Consider the following 24,627-nt stretch of genomic DNA (forward strand, 5'->3'; position numbering starts at 1 on the left):
CAGGAGACATGGGGGTAAAGTATAATCAGGTGAACTTCATTCTTGGCATGTGCTGGAATTTCTATCCCACTCTTCGACAACCTTTATTTCAACAACAGAGAATATATTTCATCCTTTTTCTACTGGAAAAATACAACTGGAGTCTGAAATGAATGACACTGCCCATCATCAGGTATATCTGGAAGGCTGTAGTCTAAACTGTGAACCTGTTTAAAACGTACACTAGACTCCTAATTTCTGTTTTGGTCTTCTGAGGCCTGTTGCTAAATCCCGTTCTGCATTAAAAACACTAACCACACTCTCCACTTATCTGACAGGCTGCAAAGCAGTGGAGAATACAAATTCTGCTTGGATATCCCGTCTTCACTGTACATACAGCAGCCACACACAATGATGGCCAGTAATGACTAAAATATGGCCCTAAATGCAATCCCCTCCATGTGAATTGAATTAATTGATTTATTAGGTGCAAAATAGCCAGGTGGATTTAAGCTAATTAAGAATTTGATTGCTAATTGCCAACAAGGGGGGATTTTAAAAAAATGAGTAAGTTCAAAATGTACTTGTAGCACATACAAACTACAGGCTGCCTCTAGCAAGGAATGGAGTGGTAGTAAGTATAATGTCTGAGTAGAAATAAAATGGCCAACTTTCTCTGCAAGCCATGAGTGTTTCTGGTTAATGTCACCTCTTCTTAGTAGACACCCATACGAAAACTGGGCATGACACACAGAAAAGAACATGTAAAGTTAAGTATCCTCAAGGGGTGCCTGGGTGGCTCTGTTCGTTAAACGTCTGTCTTTGGCTCGGTCATGATTTCAGGGTCCTGGGATCGAGCCTGGCGTCCTTGACTCCCTGCTCAGCGGGGAGCCTGTTTCTCCCTCTCCCTGCCCCCCCCCCCCGTGTCCCTGCTCCTGCTCTCTCTCACTACTTTGCTCTCAAATAAATAAATAAAATCTTAAAAAAGAAGAAGTACCCTTAAAAAAGATAGTCAGACATATGAATTGGAAAATAATAATAAATCAAAATTACCTGCCCTGTTAAAGGTATGGCATGGGCTACTATAATATTTCATTATATATTTCTGTATTCATCCATGTATCTATCCTATATACCCATCTCTCTAACTATTCATTCAAAGGTTTGTTGAATATCTTATGTATACTTCCATAACCTGCTTCTTTGCTTGATACTCTATTCAAAGGATGTCAACATGCTAATAAAAGCACACCAGAACCCTTTTTTTCAAACGGATATTTAGGACTCATTATGTGCTATGCAATGTGGTAAGCACTTCACATAGATAACCACCTTAATCCTAGCAAAAAACTACAGGTGAAGAAAAGGAAAACTTAGACATGTTATGTGTCCAAGAACACGAATCAGCTGAGCGGTACAACTGGGATTGAAACACAAGCCTTTTATCTCCAGTGCTCTCATACTTACTGGTTTCCCTATGCTGCCATTTCATAAACCTTTGTAATTGCTATATCATATTTCGATGTTTTGATGTACTATAATTTATGTCATTATTTCCCTATTTTGGGGTATGTAGGTTGCTTTCTTTTTTTTTTTTTTTGCTATTAAGTGAATATTGCTGCAGTGAGCACACCTATATATCAGTTTATTAACTTTTCTGATTATCTCTTGTCCATTTGTATATCTCCTTTTGGTGAAATGTCAATTTAGATGCTTTGCCTATTTTTAAATAGGGCTGTCTCTTTATCATTGAGTTGTAAAAGTTCTTTATTCTAGATGAAAGTTACTTATTGGATATATGCTTTGCAAATATTTTTTCCCATTCTATAGGTTGTCTTTTCACTTTCTTGATAGTGTTTTTTAAAGAACTTCTGAGAGTCTGGAGTCTTACGTTAGGTCTTTGATGCATTTCGAGTTACGTTTTGTATATGATGCAAGGTAACTCATTCTTCTGCATGTGGACATCCAGTTGTTCCAGTACCATTTGTTGAAAAGACTCTTCTTTCCCTATTGAGTTATCTTGGCATCCTTTCTAAAACCAATTGACCGTAAATAGATACATGGACTAATTTCTGGAATCTTCATTCTATTCCATTGATCTGTATGTATATCCTGATGTCAGTACCACTGTATCTTGATTACTTTGCTTTGTGGTAAGTTCTAAAATTGGGAAGTATGAATCCTTCAACTTTGTTCTTTTTAAAGATTGTTTTGACTATTCTATGTCCCTTGCCTTTCCATGTGACTTTCAGGATTAGCTTGTCAATTTATACAAAGAAGTCAGCTGTTATTCTGGTAGGTATTGTGTTGAATCTGTAGATCAATTTGGGGGAATATTACCAACTTAACAATATTAAGTCTTCCAATCCATGAACATGGACTGATTTTTCTGTTCATTAGGTCATCTTTCAATTCGTCCGAGAATGTTTTATGATTTTTGGAGTATAAATTTTGCAATTCTTTGGTTAAATTTTTTCCTAAGTATTTTATTCTTTTTGATGCTAATATAAATAGAATTTTTTTCTTAATTTCATTTTTGGATTGTTTATTGTAACTGTACAGAAATACAATTGATTTTTGCATATTGATCTTGTATCCTGCAACTTTCCTGAACACTTTTATTAGTTCTAACAGTTTTTTGTGGGTTCTTTAAGATTTTCTATATATAAAATCATGCCATCTGTGAATATAGTTTTACTTTTTCCTTTCTAATCTGTACATGTTTTATTTCATTTTCTTGCACAATTGTCCAGGCTAGAACCTCCAGTACAATGTTGACTAAAACTGGCAAGAGTGAATATCCTTGTCTTATTTCCAATATTAGGGGGAAAGTATCCAGTCTTTCAACATTAAGTATGATGTAAGTTGTAGATTTTTTATAAATGCCCTTTATCATCTTGAGTAAGTTCCTTTCTCTTCCTAGTTATTGAGTGTTTTTTTCATGAAAGAATGTTGGAATTTATCAAGCACTTTTTCTGTGTTTCATGAGATGATCATGTAGGTTTGTTTTTTAGTCTGTTGATAATGGTGTGTTGCATTCATTGATTTTTGAGTGTTAAACTAACATTGTATTCCTGCAATAAATCCCATTTGACCATGGTGTATAATTCTTTTTATATGTTATTGGATTTGGTTTGTTAGTATTTTGCTGAAGATTTTTGTATCAATATTTATAAGAGATGTTGGTCTTTGTCTTTTGTCTGGTTTTTGTATCAGGGTAATACTGGCCTCATAGAGTGAGTTGGAATTGGATCATAAAGAATTGGTATTACTTCTTCTTTAAATAGTTACCCATGAAGTCATCTGATTATTTCTTTAGATAAGGGATCTGGAAGTGGAATTACTGTGTCAAAGATATAAACATATACAAAACTTTTTGTTTAACTAAATTGCTTTCCTGGGCGGGGAGTGCCAGTCATACTTTCACTAGCAATATATAAGCTAGCACATTGTTTTACTCATAGTAGAACTGAATTGAATTTTATTGATAACTGGTACATCGCAACCCTGAAAAATAACATACACTAGTATATCAATCAAATAATTGTTTTGAATACTAGTTTAAAAAGATTGTATCTCTTGTTTATAATAATTAAAGTTTTGTGGGTTTCCTATATTGATTTTGGGCCAATTTCAATCATAATGAACTTTATATTCTCTAGATCCAGCTTATTTTATTTTTTATTAATTTATTAATTTATTTTTTTTAAGTAATGTCTGTGCCCAACGTGGGGCTTGAACTCACAACCATGAGATCAAGAGTCTCATGCTTTACCAACTGAGCGAGGCAGGCACCCCTAGATCCAGCTTATTTTAGAGTTAAATGAGTAATGAACACCTATATCTGCCTAGTACTTTTTATACTGCAGAGAATCTTTTTACCCCTACAGCAGAGCTAAAGTGCAAGAAACACTTACCTGATGTACTAAATGTGAATCTGATAACAGGCTAACTCAGTTTGTTGTGCTATTTTTGCTAATAAATTGTGATAAAGGATTTATGGTTTAAAAATTATGAATGTTGGGGCACCTGTGTGGCTCAGTCGGTTGAGCATCCCACTCTTGATTTCAGTTTGGGTCATGATCTCAGGGTCATAGGATCGAGCCCCTAGTCAGGCTCTGAGCTGAGTGTGGAGGCTGGTTGGGATTCTCTCTCCACCACCCCCTCCCCCAGCTCCTTCTCCCTCTGCTCCTCCCCTGCTCTCTATCTCTCATAAATAAATAAATAAATAAATAAATAAATAAATAAATAAATAGGAATATTAAAAAATACTTGGCAGATTCTTGTATCATGCTTGTCTTATATAAGAAATTTCATATTTCCATTACAACTTCTCATGAGTATTCTGGATTCATTTCCCACATGGATGAATTAATGTACCTACTTCTATTCATTCATTTTTTCCAGCTTTATTGAGATGTAATTGACATGTAAAGTTGTGAAAGTTTAAGGTATACAATACGATGATTTAATGCCTATTTAAATTTAATCTTGATTATATACTAAGAATTTTCTGACCAACCAAGGCACTTGAAATAAACATAAAATGTGGACTTTAATTGTGGAATGTAGCAAATCTGAGTTATGTGTCTTGCCCATTAACCTTAGGGCTCATTCTTCTCTTGATGTACTCTCTCAACTGAGGGAAGCTCTTCCTCTTCATGAAAGGTCTTGAAGCTCATCACCCACTGTCCACTTAAATCCAAGGTCCATTTTAAACTTGCCAGATCCAGGTCAGTGTTTTCCTTCTCTGCTCCTTGTTTCTTAAGTACTAGGAAAGACAACTCATAATAATGTAAGACATAGTCCATTCAGGGTGATCCCACTGAAAGTTTAGACAACCAGTTAAATATATTCTTTAATCACTGTGGTTGCAGAAGCTTGTATTACTTAAATGGCATTCTAGGCACTAGTCATTATAAGTCTTGCTTCATTACATTTGAGTATCTTATTTTCCTTCTCTTTTATTGCCTTTTACTTTGGTGGTTGTTTATGGCCCAGCTGGGCTCACTTGTTTCTTTATTTAAGAGTTCACTGGGTTTGTATCTGATCTTATCTTTAGTGTCACCACCTTCCCACCTCTTGCTGGTTGATTTAATATTCACAGTGACATTATCTCCAACTCTCTTGTGAGTCAATTCACATCCAACTTAGAGCAAGATACTGCATGAATTATACACGAAGCATTGCCAAATAGCAGAACAGATTAAATTCTGTTTTATTTCTTTTCTTGTGACTGGTTCCTCACCTCTTCGATCCCATTTCTGTGTGTGTGTGTGTGTGTGTGTGTATTTTAACGTCTCCTAGGTTTGACAGAATTTATGGGACATATATAGTTTTCTTCTCTAAACTTTGTTGTTCTTCAATGTTGGGTACTAAAGATCCAATTATTTCATATGTATTTTCAAACATAATTATTTCTTAAGTCTATAGCTTCTCTCTCACATTCACTGAGGAGTTCATTGGAGAAGGTGGCTCAAACCTTTATATTACAATGAAGGTTCTAAGCACCATGACCGATGTGCTTAGAGTGTGTATTCTTCCCTTTTCTTAACTAAGTTGTTTTGATTGGAAGTAAGAGAGACTAACTGCTCAAGTAGTAAAGAGAATTTATTAGAAGAATGTGGGAGTATCTGAAAGTACCCAAAGACAGCGGGCTTGCCCAGGGACTAAACAGAACCTGGAGAGCCAGCAGGTGTTCATGCGGGCATGACTGCTCTGCGCTTCCTAGCTCTACGCTTCTCTCTGTCCATATCCAGGTCAGCGGTCTCTGGCTCTCAGGCTATATGATAGAAAAGGCTCATCCTAAAGCTCCTGAATTTACTCTATCTCACTCCTATCAGATCTCTGTGAAAATAGTTAGTTTGGCCTCGTTTGGATCAAGTGTTCATGCTGGTCCAGTCATCTGTGACTGGAGTCCACCGTAGCCTGCGAGTAGGAATAGATGGACTAGTTCTCAATAAAAAGGTATCACATAAGCTAGACATACACCATTTGTTTAGTGTACCACCTACGTGCTAATTCTTGAATTACAGAAAGTAATCATTTAACAAACAACAAGCCATATCTGGTCTCCTTCAGAAATGTGTATAAGGTCGAGGCTTCATCCATATAATGGTGTTTGTTCTCTTAATTGCATTTCATCTGCCATGTGCACACTTACCCACATAGCCTCTTGGGCTCCTCCTTTTATTCATTTATATTCCCTTTCCAGATATAAGGGAAATCATAAATCATTTGCAGAATCTTCTGATTCATTCATTCCTAGATAGAGATAAGTAGAAGGAATGGAACTGCCCTAGTGAGATTCAGTTTCATGCTCTTCAAAGTTGATGTGGGTATTATTTCTCCAATAAGCGTTCTTAATGTTCTCAATAATACCAGCTGTTGTGATTTTCTTACTAACATGGTATTTAGTGAATTGCACTCTCTGGTTTGTTACAGTACATCTGTGCGACAATGGAAAATTTTATGTAGCCATGAAATTGGGTTTGAATTTTGAGATAAGGTTTTTGAAGATATATCTATTTAGAATCTGGTGATAGCAAGGTCTAGGTCCCATCCCCACGTAATATGTTGCTAGAACAGTGTTTTATATTGACTTATTCATTAACCTTTTATTTATTACGATCTTAATATGAACAAAGCACTGTTGGGGCTAAAGAGAAGTAGGAAACTCTTCCACAGGCTGCTTACAAATCGAGAAAAGAGGAGATTTTAAGATAAGAATTTGGAAGATAAAGGACATGATAGAAACTATGTCATGGAGGTCAAAATTAAAGGAAGCCTATCAGAGTGCAATGAGAATAACTTATTTTTAATTATTTCAACAGATGTATTTTTGCTATCCACATTTCCTGTATTTTAGCCATTGCTATATTTAACATTCTCATTTTGACACTTTTGAAACACTATTTACTCAGCAATTATTTCATTAGTATGTATTCATGGGAGTGGGGGAAGAAATAAGCTTACCCCTGTTATTTGCAGGGCCCGAGGCAAGAGTACAAATGGAGGCCCACATATCATATGTCTAAATGTTTAATTTCAAATTATAAATTAAGTTTTAAAATTTTAAGGTAACATTTTTATTTATTTCAAATGCATTTTACAGATAAAATTAAAGTTTATTTAAATCTCATTAGCTTTTTTATCAAAATAAAACTATTCTCAATTTTAGTTTTTCTAGCCTTCAATGTCCAGCTCAATGACAAGGTAGTCAGTATTACACTTCGCATATGTAATGTCTAGGCCTATTCCTATATATAAGAGCAATTGAAATTATTTAATTTTATGGAAATTTATTTAACTGCCATGTGCAACTGTCGCAAATACTGTGTGCCACATTCGTGGTTATTTCCAGAACTCTGGCACCCAGAAATTTAATTTGAAGGAAAGTCAGTGTTTAGTGCTTGGTAGTAATGGGAAAGGATGCTTCTTTATGCAACAATCTATTGAATGAACACTATCTGAGAAGGCTTTGACAACTCAATTACTTTGTTTTTTCTCTTAAGCAATTTCACCTCTCAAATCCTCTCATGTTCTGAAATAGAGTTGCTCTCTGTAGCTGACAATGGCACTGTCCTTAAGTCTTCCTGGTATGCAGAGACAGTTACCCTTTGTTTCAGAAAGACATAGGGAAAGAGATGTGGTGAGGCCTATCTCTGGGCCTCAGTGGTATTAATCCCCAGGGAAGAGGTGGCAGATATTTCTAGTTTCAAGTTAAACAGAGTCGGTACTGAGAGCCAGATCTCTAGTGACAAAAACATCCTCGGTTTTTGAATATATTTGTTAGTGTGTATGTCTTTGGGGTATTTGGGACCCAGCACAGGACTCCCCTTGCTCAAGTCAAAGAGTGGTCCTGGAAAGAGAAGAAGCAGCAAAACAGGAGAGAAGGGTAGCTTGCTGTGTCCCACTAGACCATGCTCAGTAAGGGGTCCAGTTTCTCTATGTATTATGCTCTACCGAGGATAGAGTCTGGCTCATCATTGATACCCAAGAAACATTCGCTATACAAATGCATTGCTGCATGAATGACTACAAGCAAGTGGTAGTGAAACTTGCTTGACCATTCCAAATGCTAACTGAAAGCTCAAGGGTCGTCATTCAGCTGACTTCTTTTTTTTTAAAGATTTTATTTATTTATTTGACAGAGAGAGAGAGACAGCCAGCGAGAGAGGGAACACAAGCAGGGGGAGTTGGAGAGGAAGAAGCAGGCTCCCAGCAGAGCAGGGAGCCCGATATGGGGCTCGATCCCAGGACCCTGGGATCATGACCCGAGCCGAAGGCAGACACTTAATGACTGAGCCACCCAGGCACCCCAGCTGACGTTATCTTTTGATACCATGAGTCTTCACTTTTTAAAGGAACAGTTGTTAAATGACTCTCTTAGGAATTCCCTCAATCATATTAAGACTGCAAAAATAAATAGTTGGGCCACTTCGTTTCTTAAATGTGAAACTTTCTGGCCAGATTTGGACTTTTCTAGGCATCACACTATGTGGAAGCCGTAGTCCAAGCCTCACTTTGACTTCGGCTGATCTACTTAGTGATGCCGGTAGTGTGCTGCGTAGTCTGTCTGAAAGGTGCCATATAAGCACACTGTGCTCTGCATATGTAAGTGAGGAGCTGCTCAGTTGTTTCCCTGCAGGGACAACTGTATTGTTTTTAATTGTCTATTTTAATAGGCCTGAATAAAATACTCTTCTGTTTTATTTGATCTGCATCCCCTAGTGGGAATTCTCCCTGCTTTCTTTTTACCACTGTGACAGTTTCCTATTTAGACATTTAGCTCTTTCGACAGGGGCTCTTGATTTTCAATGGCAGGGGCTGTTTCTCCATCTATTGATGTTCAATCCTAGTGGTCCCTGACCTACGGGATCATTTGCAAAAATGGGTTGAGTTTTGGGAGTCTGGGATGAATGAAAGAAATTCCATGAAATAGAAAACAACAACAACAAAATCAAGCACAGGTTTGATTTAATTGGCTAAATGAATCTGGATTGATTTTATGTTTTTCAAATGTTCCTAGCAGTGATCATAGGCAACCAGGATTAACCCTAGCTGAACCACACCCAACTCCACTAGGTGGATACTTTAACAAATACAGGACCATATTAGAATGGTTGGATGATTTTCTCCTAGGAGAAGTATTGAGCTGATGTAGGATGATATGATGAAACATGATCGGGGCGAGGAGACAGGAGATGTGAATTTTAGTACCAGGTCTGCCGCTTCATGACTGTCTGGCCTTTGTCGAATTATGTGGTTCCTTGTCTAAAATCATAAGCAAGTTGAACTAAGGCCCCTTCCTGCTTCTGGTTCTATGGTGACAAAACATTCTTGGCTCAATATATATGCTGGGCTTTATTTTCGTAGCAGATCTTGACTTCTGCTTTGCATCACCTTATAGATTTGAAAAGATTTAAAAGAGGATTTGAAGTTTGAGATGACTGCTCTGAAGAATGAACTTGTATAACTGAATGTACACAGCCTTTGTGATTTACTTTATCATTGGAACCTGGCTAAGAAATGGATAAAGAGGTAAGCTTTACAAAATCTTTTGGTGAATTAACTGTATTTTCTGCATATTTGTTACCCATACTGAGTTTTGCTATTTGCACTGATGGTTTCCTCTTGGAAAGTCAAGGGCAGGAAGCCCCAAATAAAACTATGAGGTCAATGAAGTTGTCTTTGGGACTGGTGCCATTCTGCTATCCGGTCTTTCATAGACCTTCTCTTCCAGTGCCCAAGGCCTCAATCTGCTTTCCCCTGCAAATAGCTGTCCCCACCCCACCAACCAGACCTAAAATCCTCACACTATGCTGTGCTCCAAGATCCTCCAAGCAAGTTGAATGACAGAAAGTAAGAATGTTCAAAATTCATCCTACTGGTTTTACGGTTAGGCAGCTCCAGGCACATGACCAGGCCTAGCCAATCAGAGCCTAAACCCATCCAGACAAAATGATTGGTTTTAGGGATGAGCACATGTGCCAAAGAGGGAAAATCAGATTTTTCTCTGGAACTTTTGCTAGAAAATCTTATGAAAGAGACATGCTTTCTTCTCACTGGGATACCAGTGAGAGGAACAGTAATCCTAGAGCTGCCCCTAGTCATCCCTGCTGCTGTGTGAGAAATTGGCCTGGGAATGAAACCAACACAGAGGGAAACAGAGCCAGGAGATGGAGAGTGATGACTAATTCCTAATGATATGTTTTTTTGATAACACTTTTTAAAAGTTTATTCATTTAAGTAATCTCCACACCCAACATGGGGCTCAAACTCACCACCCCAAGATCAAGAGTTGTGTGCTCTTCTGACTGAGCCAGCCAGGCGCCCCTGATGATACGTTTGAACCCTGGAGCAGCTATGACTGAAACTTCACTGATTCCTTGAAATTCCCAGTTATGTGAGCCTATAAATAGCCATATGTTCTAATTCAAGTTGAGTTTCTTTTGCTTGCATAAAAACAGTCCTAATGCAATTTCTTAAATTCACTTTATTGTCATGATTGACTCATTTTTAATTACCTTCTTTACATCTCAGAGTAAATCCCACTGGAAGCTCATCTCTTCTCCTCCACAGTTATCCACCTGTTTCTCCCCCTTATTTATAGGCATATCTATCCCTGGTTATCCAGGATGCACCTTAACTTATTTCCTGCCTTTTTTCCTCCACAGCCAGTTGTTGTCAAATCCTATAAACTCTACCATTTAAACATCTTCTGGACCAATCTCCTCTAATTAGTCCTTCCTCCTTGGATGTACTTTCTATACTTCAGTTAGTTCTGAAAAAGGAGAGGGAAATTTCAGCATCCTCTCTCTACTCTGCATCAGCCCAAAGAGAGGGGGATGTATTTAATCTTGTAAGAACCCACTTCCCTAGCTCTTCCCTACTGAAGAAGGAGTGACTGTTCTGATGAGTCAGAGGACACTCTGTGGGAGCATGTTTTGCTTATGGACCAAGTGACTGTGCCTAAATCAACCCTGCTTTATTCTTATCCTGGGTCTATGAACCATGGGTCCTCTCTGGGGTTTTCCTCATTTCATTTGTCAGCTCACTTGAGCAGTGTCTGCCTCTTTCTCTGTTTCTATGTCTCCACCTCTATCTAAATGGTTAAGTCAGCTGGGTCTGATCCTTGCCCTTATCACAGAATAAACTCTAAACTTGTTTGTATGTCAGTAAGCATCACCACAACTTACTTCTCTGGTTATATCTCCCACTTATTTCCCTGTATGCAATCTGCCCCATAGCTACATTGGAGTAATTTCTATTCCTCATCACGCCAAACAATCATATGTTTCTGTGTCTCTCCTACTCTTCTTCCATCTCCCTGGACTTCTTTTTTCACCGTCCCATCTTCCCCATGCTTCAAAGACCAGCTTTAATTGTCACCTTCTTCATGAAGTCTTCCTCAAGTCTTAACAATAAGAATTAATTATCTACAGGGCACATGGGTTGCTCAGTCAGTAAAGCATCTGACTCTTGATCTCAGTTAAGGCCTTGATCTCAGGGTTGTGAGTTTAGGCCCCACCTTGGGTTCCCGCTGGGTGTGGAGCCTACTTAAATTAAAAACAAAACAAAAATAAAAACACAAGAAGAATTATCTAGTCAACTAATACTTCACATGGGAGACAAGAATATTCAAAGGGGAAAAGAGAGTCTCTTCAATAAATAGAGTAGGAAAATTGAATAGTCACGTGCAAAAGAGTAAAACTGGATCCCGGTCTTGTAGCATCCACAAAAATTTACTTGACATGAGTTAAATGTAAGACTGGAAATGTTTTCCTAAAGGAAAACATAGGGCGAAAACTCCTTGACATTGGTTTTAGCAATGACTTCTTGGGTATGACACCAAAAGGAAAGGCGACAAAAGCAAAAATAAGTGGAACTACATCAAACTTAAAAGCTTCTGCACAGCAAAAGAAATAATCAACAAAATGAAAAGGCATCCTATGGAATAGGAGAAAATACTTGCAAACTATCCAATAAGGGGGAATATCCAACAACTCCTATAACCCAATAGCAAAAAACAAAACAAAACAAACAAAAACAAAGCAAAACAAAAAAACCCCAAACAATTCAACTAAAAAATAAGCAGAGAACCTGAACAGACATTTTTTTTCAAAGGAGCTATAGAGATGGCCCACAGGTAGGTGAAAAGGAGATCAACATAACTAATCATCAGGGAAATGCAAATCAAAACCACAATGACATAGCACCTCACACCTGTTGAATGGCTATTATCAAACAAATAAGAGGTAACAAATACTGGCAAGGATGTGGAGAAAAGGGAATCCTTGTGTACTGTTAATGAGAATGTATATTGGTACAGCCCCTGGGGAAAAACAGTATGGAGGTTCAAAAAAAAAAAGAAAAGAAAAGGAAGAATGACCATATGATGCAGCAATTTCTGGGTATATATCTGAAGAAAATGAAATCACTATTTGGAAGACCCCTATGTCCATTGCAGCATTATTTACAGTAGCATGACATGAAAACAGTCTAAGTGTCGGGGCGCCTGGGTGGCTCAGTCCTTGAGCGTCTGCCTTCGGCTCAGGGCATGGTCCTGGTGGTCTGGGATCGAGCCCCACATCAGGCTCCTCCGCTATGAGCCTGCTTCTTCCTCTCCCACTCCCCCTGCTTGTGTTCCCTCTCTCGCTGCTGTCTCTCTGTCAAATAAATAAATAAAAATTTTTAAAAACAAAAAACAAAAAAAAAGAAAACAGTCTAAGTGTCAATGGATGAATGGATAAAGAAAATGTGATACACACACACACGCACACACACACACACACACAGAGTGAAATATTATTCTGCCATAGAAAAGAAGGAAATTCTACTATTTGCAGTAATACGGATGAACCTTGAGGGTGTTACGCTAAATGAAATAGACAAAGAAAGACAAATGCTATATAATCTCACTTATATGTGGAATCTTAAAGAGCATAACTCATAGAAACAGAGCAGACTGCTAATTGCCAGGGGCGGGGCCAGTTGTGGGGGAAATGGGTGAAGACGATCAAAGGCAATAAACTCCAGTTATAAGATGAATAAATTCTGGGGATCTAATGTACAGCATGATGACTATAGTAAACAGTACTGTATTGTATACTCGAAAGCTGCTCACAGTGTAGATACTAATAGTTCTTGTAATAAACAAAAGGTAACAGTGAGGTGATGGATGTTTTTGCAATACGTACAATATTAAATAATCACATTGTACACCTCAAATGTACACAATGTTATAGGTCAATTATATCTCCATAAAGCTGGAAAAAATAATTGTTGTTACCTTAACAACACCCTAGGGCACCTTGTTCTTACTTTCCTTAAATTATACTTAGATTCTCTGTTGTTTCCAGTCTTTGGTGTCCATATTACTGTTTTGTACAAGAATGTAAATTCTGTGAGGATCTGTATTATCTCTTTCATGTTTTTACTGCCTCATCCATAGTATGATCAGGGCCTTGCATAAAACAGGTGTTTAATATAAAATTTTTTACTTAGAGATCCAGTGGAAAACCAAGTTGACTGTGGGACTGGTGATGTTGGTTTTCCCCATTTCTGAGCCAATTATTATTTTTGTAATTGAGTCCTTATCGGTTACCTTTCCTGCCCTACCTACAACCTCATCCATCCCCGATGCCTCCCCCTCAAGCCTAACAGAGCTACAAAGTTTCCCTCAAATTGCAATGATATTTCATGATGTTGTGCCTTACTAACTTCGTCTGGAATGCTTTTCTTATGCCTATCAGCTTGGCATTCCCCATTTATCTGCCAGTACGTTACCTCCTTTTGAAAGATTTCCTGACCGTCTCACCACCTGCTTCCACCATCCAGAAAGAATTGGCCACTTTCCTTTCTACCCCTTAGACTTCGTATAGACTGCTTTCGCAGAGCATATGTGGGTTTTTTTCCCCATAATGTCTGCTTTTACATTCATATCTCTCTCCTTTTATCATATTATAATTCCTTGAGGGCAGGTCCCTTTCCTTTCTTGTCTTTGGATCCCAACTGCCCCTCAAAGTTTGAGATGTACATTTTGCCTCATATTATACTTAGAGATTTCTCTCAAGCCAACAAGAATATAAGGTCTTTGAGGGCAAGAAGTATGACTAATTCATGTTTGTACTACTTCACTTCCTCCCAATAAGTGTTCGCAGAATGAAGAAATAAAGGACTATTCCCAGACCCAGACCAGATGACCCTGAGATTAAAGGAAATAGACCCATTTATGCAAACATAATAATTACTAGGGTTTATCTGGTGTTGGCCTGGCCTCTTTCCTTTAAGGAAGGCTCCTTTTAGATGCCACGTATTCTCCTATGCTCTTTTCAACAATCCTCCATCCATACTTGTCCAAGTTGGCAAGAGAAATACTTTGAAAATCTCCCAGGGTGGTGGGGTGGATGGGCAAATTTCATCTTTGTTGCTGGACTTTCTTACAGCTGCTTCTGGTTCATTTTACTACTTCACAGTCTTTGGCTTCCTGCCTTCCTGTTTTGGCTTCCACAGCTTGATTCCTGGGTTCAGCCTCGTCTCTTAATTTATGCCTCCATTCACCCTTTTCCCATTCAATATTTTATGTCCTTCAGCTTCACAATACCCAGCCAAGTGTAACAAGTACCCTTTTCCCCATGCCCTACGGTGGTCAGAAGGGGCTCACTAGGTCCTGCTCAGGCCTTGCCTGACTCCCACCCAAAAGAGAAGGACCCATCAGAACCCTCAATTCTGTGAGGCCTCAGCTCACTGAGAAGTCATTCCGATCTGGTTACTCACCTGAATTGGATTTTATGAGTAGGATGGGGGCATTGGTTTCTTGTTGCTCTACACATAGGATGGGTTACCTTTATTAAATGTGTTGGTGAGCAGTAACATTCTGACCTGGTTAGTCACCTGAATTGGATTTTCTGAGTAGGATGGGGCATTGTTGTTGCTCTGTTGTTGTAAGGTGGGTTAACTTTATTAAACATATTGGTGTGATGTAAATATGTATTACTCCTTAGAAACCATCATTTTGCCAAGTCATATCGAGTCATTCATCTGGAGGGGAGCGGAAGGGGTTAATTAAAAACAGCTGCATCTAATCATGCTGGTGTATACTTCTTAGAGGACATAGGAAAGACAGAACAAAACAAAACAAAACAAAAAAAGGAGACCTTCTGTGGAGAGAGATTGCTAAAAGCCAGGATAAGTGGGGATAGAGCCTAGATGCTCTGAGAATCAGAAAAGAATCAGATCTACTAATTAAAGTGGGTTGTAGTTAAGTATAAAAGTCATTCCAAAGTGGCATTAAACAAGAAGAACCCATTGATACTGAAGAGCAAAGCATGTAAGTTAGTTGTATAAAGTATGAACAGTGTTATTTTTTCTATTTAAAATGTTCCTCATTTGTTCTTTCTATGACTTGGGACTCCTTATCTTGCCTAATCTTAAAGTTAATTTGGAAAAATGTGAATTAACTAAAATTGAAATTATGGGGTTTTTTCTTGTGCATTTCAGTATAAAGAGTGTGCATCTATTATTTCCATAAGTAAAAACAACAGTGAATTTACCAACTATAATAATTATATGCCATCATATCAAAGTGTAAGTCTGTATTACCTTGATATTTCTCAGTTTTTCACCCACAAAGTGTTACGCTTCTATGCTTTGCTCTAACATCCAAACAAAGAAACTATATATGGTTTTCTGTCTGGCTTCCCCTGTAATTTAAGCTGTATTGCCTACCGCTCTTTGCTCAGGGAAGCCAAATCGGGCTATTCATGTTAATGTGGCTGCTGATTAAACCAAAGTTTATCCCATTTACAGACTTCCAGGTGACCCATGAAATCATGGCATTTGGTTGGGAAATGCCCCCAGTCTAACTGAAGCAACTAATGTTTCTGTCAGATTTTGGGCTAGAGATTATGTAGCAAATTATTCCATTTGGTATGAGAGAAAAATGGCACATTCCCACAAAGATAAATATTCCACATCAAAAGAGGGTTGTCATAACTAGAGTTTCCTCCCTGACAGTAAGTGATTCTAAAGAAATCCTGTTCCTTGCAATCAGGAGAGGCTTCTGGTTCCTTACTGCTCACTGTGGTCCACAGACCAGCAGCATTGGCATCAAGCTTTGGAAGCTTGTAAGGTAATGTAGTGTCTCAAGTTCCACCCCAGACCTATTGAATCAGCATCTGTATTTCAACAAGGTCCCCAGGTTGAAACTAAAGTTTCAGAAGCTTCTTTTTAGTATACTCTGTGAAGTAGACTTCTGTTATTCCTCAACATCCATTCTTTCCCTCTTCCATAATGACAGAATCTTAGCTGGTCACATGGGTGAGTTTTCAGCTCCACATTTACCTCCCTTCCAGCTAGGTGAAACTATGGCCTGGCTAATGGGATGACTGGAAGAGTGATGGCAGCCACTTCCAAATCTTGTCTTTAAAATGGGTAGGTCCTCCCTCTGCAATGAGTGGGGAAGGACTATGGCAATGACTTTGGACCCATAAATGAATGTCACAATTTGAGTATGTCAGAGCCACCTACAGGCACAGGGCTGTGCGTCTACCTCTGGACTGTTACATGAGAGAGGGACAAACATCTTTCTTATTTCAGTCATTATAATTGGGGGTATCTTTACACTAACTAATCTACTAATATTAACAGAGCTTGATGAATGAAGGGACAGTCCCTTCAGAATTAAATGTTTAACTCATCAATACTGCCAGGAACAGTACTTGAATCTGTCTGCTTTTGTTGCCTACATTGAAGTGGGCATGAAATTATTAAAAAGCAAACCCATAGTGGTAGAAGTGTAGCTCAGAAATTAACCATAGAATCATTCTTTTTTGACTAATGGACAAAGATTATCTGGTATTAGTACTCACTCAGAGGTGGTTTCTTTCCTACAAAAACTGGGATCATCAACAAACCCCCACCGAACTGAGATTAGTTGGATTTTCAGGCCATTACAGGAACTTGTTTCTGCAGAACAGACATTACAGGAAAAGCCCATCTCCTCGATTTACGTAAATCCCCAACTTGGCAAGTCAGAACAGAAATAAAACCGGTATTTTCAATCGATGCAATTTATTTTTTAAAGTATGAACTTTTAGTAATATTCATTAGTCAGAAACTTCTCAATAATTCATGACTCCACTGTGTTACAAGGAAATAACCAAATCCATGTGGGATCTGGAGCATTTTGAGACACAGAATTACTGAATTACTTGGAATTAGGATGACAAAACAAAAACTCATACCAAACTAGGCATAGAGATATTTCCTTAATCATTTTTGGCTAAAAGTTTTATTAATTCCTTAGTGTAGAGTTTAAGAGGTGAAACACCAGAAACCAACTTTAATGATTACACATCCTGATTGCACTTTGCAGACTGTGTATGTTTGTATTCAAGGACACTGTGGTGGAGAGACAACACGCTTCCTTACTGCCTGGGCCTAAGCAAGCTCCCATCTTGTATCCTTGGGACACATAACTAATTGTCTCCATTGGAAGTGCCCACCAAAGCTAGAGCCAGAGAACACCAAAAAGGAAATAACTGTAACTTACTGCTGTTTCTGGATACTTTCTGAGGCCCACTTCTCTGCCGAGCACCCCATGAAACACCTTATTCCCCCCCCAAACACCTGACCTTCATTTCTATAATCTATTCTCTGCTGTGTCACCTTTCAGTTTTAAAATTCTCATTCTTTATCATTGTCAAGTTTCCTTGAATAGTGCACTGAAACTGTGGGGGGAAAATAATTCATCCTTCCCACTCTAGATAAGGTGATTTTATTGCCTTTTTTTAAGTTCCCAGGTATGAAAATGAGATCCACTTATGGCTAAAACAGATTAAAAGTTATTTTAAATTCTTGTTACTCAATACCCTTGACTAAAATCAGACTCAGTCATTTATTATTGTTTTTATATCTAATTTGAGGGCAATTTTTATCCTGTCTTTGGAACTGAGGGCCAAGATACTACAACAATAACAAGTAACCTCTGTATCATACTTCATACTTTATAAAATGCTTTTCATATACCTTCCCTTTGGATCCTTACAACTACCTTTGTGAGACAAGTATTATTATTAACTCTTTTTTGCAGATGTAAATGTAAATTGAGCCCTAGGGTAGGTAATTTGCCCAAGACAAAAGAAACTCAAAGTGAGGTGGTTTTAGCTCAGTCCCAAACTCTATTATCCTTCTTAATCTGACCACAGTTATTACCATCATGACCACCACGGTCATGGCAGTCATCAATTACTGAGTCCTTTCTGTGTTCCTAACGAACATACCATCTCATTTAATCCTTACAACAGCCCTGGTGGTTCTTTATCAACTAGGAAAGCTTTCAGCTTTGAGAAGCACAAAACCCAACCAACAGTGGCTTAAACAAATGGGATTTTTCTCATATTAAAGCCCAGAAGTAGGAGAATTCTAGCATTGTTTTGGTAACTCTTTGGTGGCAGGACTTTAGATCAAACCTCTTGGTCGTCCCTTCACAACTAGAGCGTTATGCCATCACATGATTGCATTCACACTTAGAACCAGAACAGAATGTTTCTCCTCCTGGGCCTTTCCCTCATCAAGGAAGCTCCCCAGCTGACTTTCATTGTCATCTCATTGGTTAACCATGCTTATCTCTAGGCCAGACACTGGGTCTCCTTTCTTTGAGATCAAGAAATCTCTGCCAGGAACTAAACAAAAACCTGGTTCCATGCAGGGCCTCCCTGCATGAAGGTACCCAGCAGAGGTTGGAACCCAGCTCATACTCAGTACAGCTCATGCATCAAGCTGTGTGACCCAGCTGTATCAGTCCAGAGGAAGGGATACCACTTTCCAGTTCATTGGCCTACAGGGTTGCATTTTCGTAAATCATAGGAAGGCTCAGTACTAGCTAGGAGTGGCCCTGGCAAGTTAATAAAGAAGCCAGTAGTGGGGTTTAGCATTTAGTAGGCACACGGTGGAGTCTGCCACTGGAAGTTATCAATAACCCCATTTTAAAGATGAGGAAACCAAAGAATGGGGAAATTGGCACAGATTCCCATTACCGGTTTAATGGCTTTCCTTAAATAAAGCCTGGTATCAGCTCTGCAAATTGATACAGGCTCACGTTTCGTCAAGCTTACAGAACTTGATTGCTGAAGGAGCTAGACTCTGGATTAACAATAATTAATAAATTAAATATGGAAAACTAATCAGACTGCTGAAATGACTTCTTTTAAGGACTTCCAAGATGTCATTAGTTATAAACAGGGCAAAAGACAATGAACATCATGCATATTGGTAAAACACCTTAAAGGCTTCCGGCCTTCGGTGACTTGCAAGGAAAATCATTCTGTCAGAAGAATTAGAGAGTCTAACTCTAGTTGCCAAATCTACCAACGATTTCCTTTGTGACAATCCATATTCACTTACCTCCTTTTTACCTCAGGCTAATAATTTATGTCAGTTGGAGCTCAGTGTTTTATGAGCCAAGGGTGAAATTATTAAATTTTATTGTTTGTGATTCCTTCCTTAAGTTATATTCCTATAATTGCAAACTTACTGCATTCCCTAACCTCTATTTTGAATTTATTACTAGCCTTCTTACTGCCTTTTTAGATCTCAGAAGTAAACTTCAAATATTTACAAATCTCAATTTCATGTTTTCCCTTTCATAAATCTGTGGGCAAATTCGGTGCTGGAGACAGAGAGTAATAAATCTGGATATTTATGTATTGTACCAGCAGGCGCTGCACAAACTTTCCCGCATAGCTTGGTCAATGAGCTTCAGTCTTGACCTGTAACACTGGTTCTAGTCTAATCCTGAGGCTCATATTAACAGAATCATTATAAAACATCTGGTGACTTGTATACACAAAAACCCTTCCCTCATTCCTTCAGTCATAATTTGTAATCAGACAAGTTTAGTGGGCACATATGTTCTCCATGTTAGCAGAAGAGAGGGAATCGATGGTGTTTACTCCTGTTATTACACTTATCTTGTAAGACAGGGAGAAGTTAATTAAAGATCCCTTATTGCAAGCACATTTAATGTCCTTAAAAATAAAATATAAAAGTTCAAGAAGAAAACACAATGGAATTAAAAAAAATTTTTACAGGGGGGAAGCCTTTACTAAACATGACACAGACTATGCAAGCCATAAAAGAAAGGCTGCTAAAATGGACTACATGAAAATTTAATGTTTATATGACAACAACACCTAAAACAAAGTCCAAGACAAATGACAAATAGAGGGAAAATATATGCAAGGGCTATTTTTTTAATATGGAAAAAAATCTTATAAATGAAGATGAAAAAGATGAATGACTCAATTATAAATTGCAGATAAAGAACATGACTAGGAAGTTTATAGAAAAATACAAATGGCAAAATACAAAAGAATAAAAGGTAAGTTTAACATCATCAGCAATGAAAGAAATGAAAATAAAAACAATTGGGTTTTTTCAGCATCAGATTGGCAAAAATTAGAAGGTTGTGATAATAGTGTTGGCAAGGGTGTGATCAATAGCCCATTTTATACATTGTTAGTGGGAGGATAAATTGGTGAAGCCGTTTAATGGGCAGTTTGGTAGAGTCTATCAAAACGTAGAATATACTAGCACCCTTTGAGTTGGCAACTCCCCTTCTAAAAATTTTTCTGTGTACAAATGAATCTATGTGCGTGTATGAATGTTCATTCCATCATTGTTTGTACTTTCGAAAACCTTAACACCTTTCCTATCCATCAATAATGCATTGGTTAAATAGGTGATGGCACATTCCTCCAGTGAAAAGTAGGAAATGTATGTAGCCCATTAAAAAGATTGTTAGCTTCGTATGTCCGACACTAGAGGGAATTATCTTTAATCATTACCTGCACTATCCTTCTAGTAACAAGATTGCGAAGTAAAGTAAAAGCCATGGTAACATGAAAATATTTACTAACTCGCGGGTCAAATATCCTAGCTTGCTGTCTCTGCCTTCAGATGATGAGAACACCTCAGATCATACCGGTGCCAAATGTCAATCTGATAATCAGACTCATCCACAATTAAAGACAAAACAATAACAATGATGACAAGATAGGCACTTCCAAAGAAAATCATTTGAATGTCAAAGGATTTGTAACTGAGATCCTTGGGAAAACTGATAAAGCCCAGAAATAATTTTGTACAAATGACTGTCCTTAAGATAATGCTGTGAGCGGAAAGATACTGTATTGAGATAGCATACAATTTGGAGGGAAGAAGGATCCACCCCTCACTCCCAGTGACACTTGATTTTTTTTCTCCTTCTTAGAAATACCACAAGTTTGCAATTATAATCTAAATTTTGTCAAAAATGAGAAATATATTTTCATAAATTTTAGTGTTTTTTTAAGATCATGTCCCAATAAAATCATTTTCTTACTATTAACTATTATATTTTGGCCTCTTACTTAAGAGGCCTTTTTTTCAATTCCAGTTATGCTACTATAGCCTCCTGTATGTTGTCAAGTGAATAGAGTTGACTGCCAAATTGTTTCCTCCTGCTTGGATAAAAACATTTAAATTATATACATGTATATGTGTTCTTGTTTATATGTAGAATATTCTCGTATGACACATAACCAACTAGTGATAGTGGTTACCTCTGGGGCGAGAAACATGGGGGATTGCAGAATAGAGAAGACTTTTACCTTTTACCATCATTTCTTTGTATAATTTTTTAATTGTTTAGTGTAAGCGTATGTTAATTTTATAATTTTAAAACTATACCTAATCTAAATAATTAATACATAATTTAAATAAACTAATTTAAAATTTAGATAAAAACAGAATCAAAATGAAAGTCAGAACTAGGGGGCGCCTGGGTAGCACAGTCGTTAAGCGTCTGCCTTCGGCTCAGGGCGTGATCCCGGCGTTATGGGATCGAGCCCCACATCAGGCTCCTCCGCTGGGAGCCTGCTTCTTCCTCTCCCACTCCCCCTGCTTGTGTTCCCTCTCTCACTGCTGGCTGTCTCTCTCTGTCAAATAAATAAATAAAATCTTTAAAAAAAAAAAAAAAAGAAAGTCAGAACTAATTGAAAACAGGAGTTTTCAATCACTGTTGAAGAATATCTTATTATTGAATAAGAATTCACACAGGATGACTAAGAAAGCAGATATTTCACCAAAACAACCCTGGAGCTTTAATAAAAACTCCCGTAATTGTGAGGATGGGGGGTCAGTCATCTGTAAAAAGTGTTCCATAACCACAGCTAAATTTATAGGGGGATCTATATCCCTCTAATTTTTTTCTATAGTCTTTCATTTCCTGCATCCCATAAATTAGTCACCTAAACTTCACAGTTTGAAAATGTCTCCCTCCCAGAATTAATTAAGTATGTTGTAGAGTTTCCCCAGCAATTTTTTGATATGGAAGCTGTGTCTACACATACCTGAGAGCCTACGCTTGGTCTTTGGAGAGCTTTTTGCCTTTCTTAGAATCATGTCTTGCACACACTTTCCCTTTTCTGCCTTCACTCTTGCATCCCCAGAGCAGGTGCAGGGGCGGTCATCACCAGCTTCGCTGGCCCTCTGAGCCAGTCCTGAACCTGGGCTGCATTTGTGACCTGCTCCAAGTTGTGTGCTTAGAGAGCTGCAGTTGCTTCCCATCCAATCAGCTTTGCCAGTTGCTGGGAATAAGGTGTATTGAATGCTTTCTGTGTACTATGCGTGGTGCCAAGGACATTTATCAGGATGGGTTCTCAAAAATCACTCCCATTTTACAGATGAGGAAACTACAAAAATAACACGATTCTGATTCAGCTGGATTGGGAGTAACTTCAGCAACTCTAAAAGCACCCCTCATCTAATCAGTCCCGCCATAAATTTTGTCTAGAATCCAACCATCCCGCTCCCTCCATAGCTGTCACCCCGGTCCCTGAACCACCACCTCTTGCCTGGATTATTACAAGGGAAGGGCCTCCTCCAACTTGGTCTTCTTTCTTGTTCCCTTGCCCCTTTTTAAAAATCTTTAAATGTGGAGTAAGGCATATCACTCTTCTGCTTCCCATCTTACCCTACAGAGAAACGAAGTGCTTAAAATGGCTTATCCAGGCCTGGCCCAATCTGACTCTCTCTCCCTCTCTGAAATTATCCACTACAATTTGTCCCTGACTTTACTCTGCTCTACCCACTACTTGTATACCTCCTGTTTTCTGAATTTTAGAAAACAGACTAATTCCATTTTACCCAAATCACTTTCCTTTTCAAATAGATGGGGAACCTGTGTTGCACTGTGGATGTGTTTATCCTTTGTCTCTAGGAGGTAAGCTCTGCAAGGACAAAAACTCTTTACTCTTGTTTCTGGTATCTAGAACAGTGCAGACGCTGTTGGGCACATCCTGTGTGTTCAAAACAACTGTTGGGTTTACGGGTCAAGAAGTGGTAAAATGAACACAAGCACATGTTTTGGAATCAGAACTGGGTTCAAATTCCCACTCTATCATTTATTCTATGTGTGTCCTTGTATAACAGTTTCTCCTTCCTGAACATCAGTTTCACCTTTTGCAAAATTGAAACAAAGAACCCAATCTCCTAGGTTTGGGGGAATATTTAGTGATATCAATTGCCTGGTATAAAGTAGGGCTTTAGTACGTTTTATCTATTTTAAGTCCCTTCTCTCCTCTTCCAATTTTCCCTCAAAGATGGAGAGAAAGGAATATTTAAGGGCAAACTGGTATTCATTGATACTATCCAATAAATATTCCTTGAGCACCTATTATATTGTAGACACTGGAAATACAAAAATGAATGAGCATGTCCTCAAGGAAATCAGTTCAGTATAATGATTTTTTTTTAATGAACCAAGTACATGCAAAAATGGAAAGGTCCCCTCATAGAATATGAAAATATTAATCCTGCATTGACCACTATTTCCCTTGTACCTGTGAAAATTATTATGTCACATTCTTAGCTTTTGCATTTTTCAAATATACCTTAAATATACAGCCACACATTCAGAGAAACACAACCATCTCTACCCATTCAGGTTCAATTAATATCATTTCAGTTTTCACGGTTTATTTTTTCTTCCTAGTAATGCCATATTAAATTTGCAGTTGTAAAACAAATACCAGAAAGACAACATGAGAAAAGTTTATTTTCAGTCCTGTTGAATGATTTTTAGTGAACAGGTGATGGAGTGTTTTTAAGTGGGATGAATTAAAAAGAAATTTTATCCATTTGAAAAAAAACTTTCATTTTTTCGTTTTCCACTGCGTGTTCCTGAAATACAGAATCACAGTGGTTCTGCGCAGTTCAGAAAAGTGAGTATCAATGAAATATGGTGCACACAACCGCGGAATGGCCCCGAAATTGTTATTACTATCATTTCAATTATTTATGCAGTAAACTGTATAATATAACAATAACATTAAAAGATAAATACAGACCTTAGCTCCCTGATGTGCTACTATCTTCCTCCAGATCATCTTTACAATTAACCAGAAGTCAGAATTCCAGGTCTTACTGAGAAATATTTCACTTGCTTTTGAATTGTACCAGCTCCTTCTCAGCGTCTCCCTCCTGTACTCTACATCTGATGAAACATTTATTTGAACAAACAAAATACATATGTACAAATAAATACAAATGTCAGGAGCTGACATGCACATGCAAACACATGTCTTTCCCCATACCCACCCC

The 24,627-nt window shown here is 38.0% G+C and overlaps 1 protein-coding gene across 3 annotated transcripts in view; it reads left to right on the forward strand.

Moving 5' to 3' along the window:
* Nucleotides 1–24,627, forward strand: part of CNTLN (centlein) — a 495,968-nt gene that overhangs the window by 53,807 nt on the left and 417,534 nt on the right. For all 3 annotated transcript variants that reach the window (XM_057313468.1, XM_057313469.1, XM_057313470.1), the window contains one exon: nt 9,392–9,522. In XM_057313468.1, the coding sequence (XP_057169451.1) occupies nt 9,511–9,522 (12 nt within the window). In that variant the 5' untranslated portion in view covers nt 9,392–9,510. The remainder of the gene's footprint in view (nt 1–9,391; nt 9,523–24,627) is intronic.

The sequence above is a fragment of the Ursus arctos genome, unplaced genomic scaffold (assembly GCF_023065955.2).
Source record: "Ursus arctos isolate Adak ecotype North America unplaced genomic scaffold, UrsArc2.0 scaffold_18, whole genome shotgun sequence".
Taxonomy (NCBI): Eukaryota; Metazoa; Chordata; class Mammalia; order Carnivora; family Ursidae; genus Ursus; species Ursus arctos.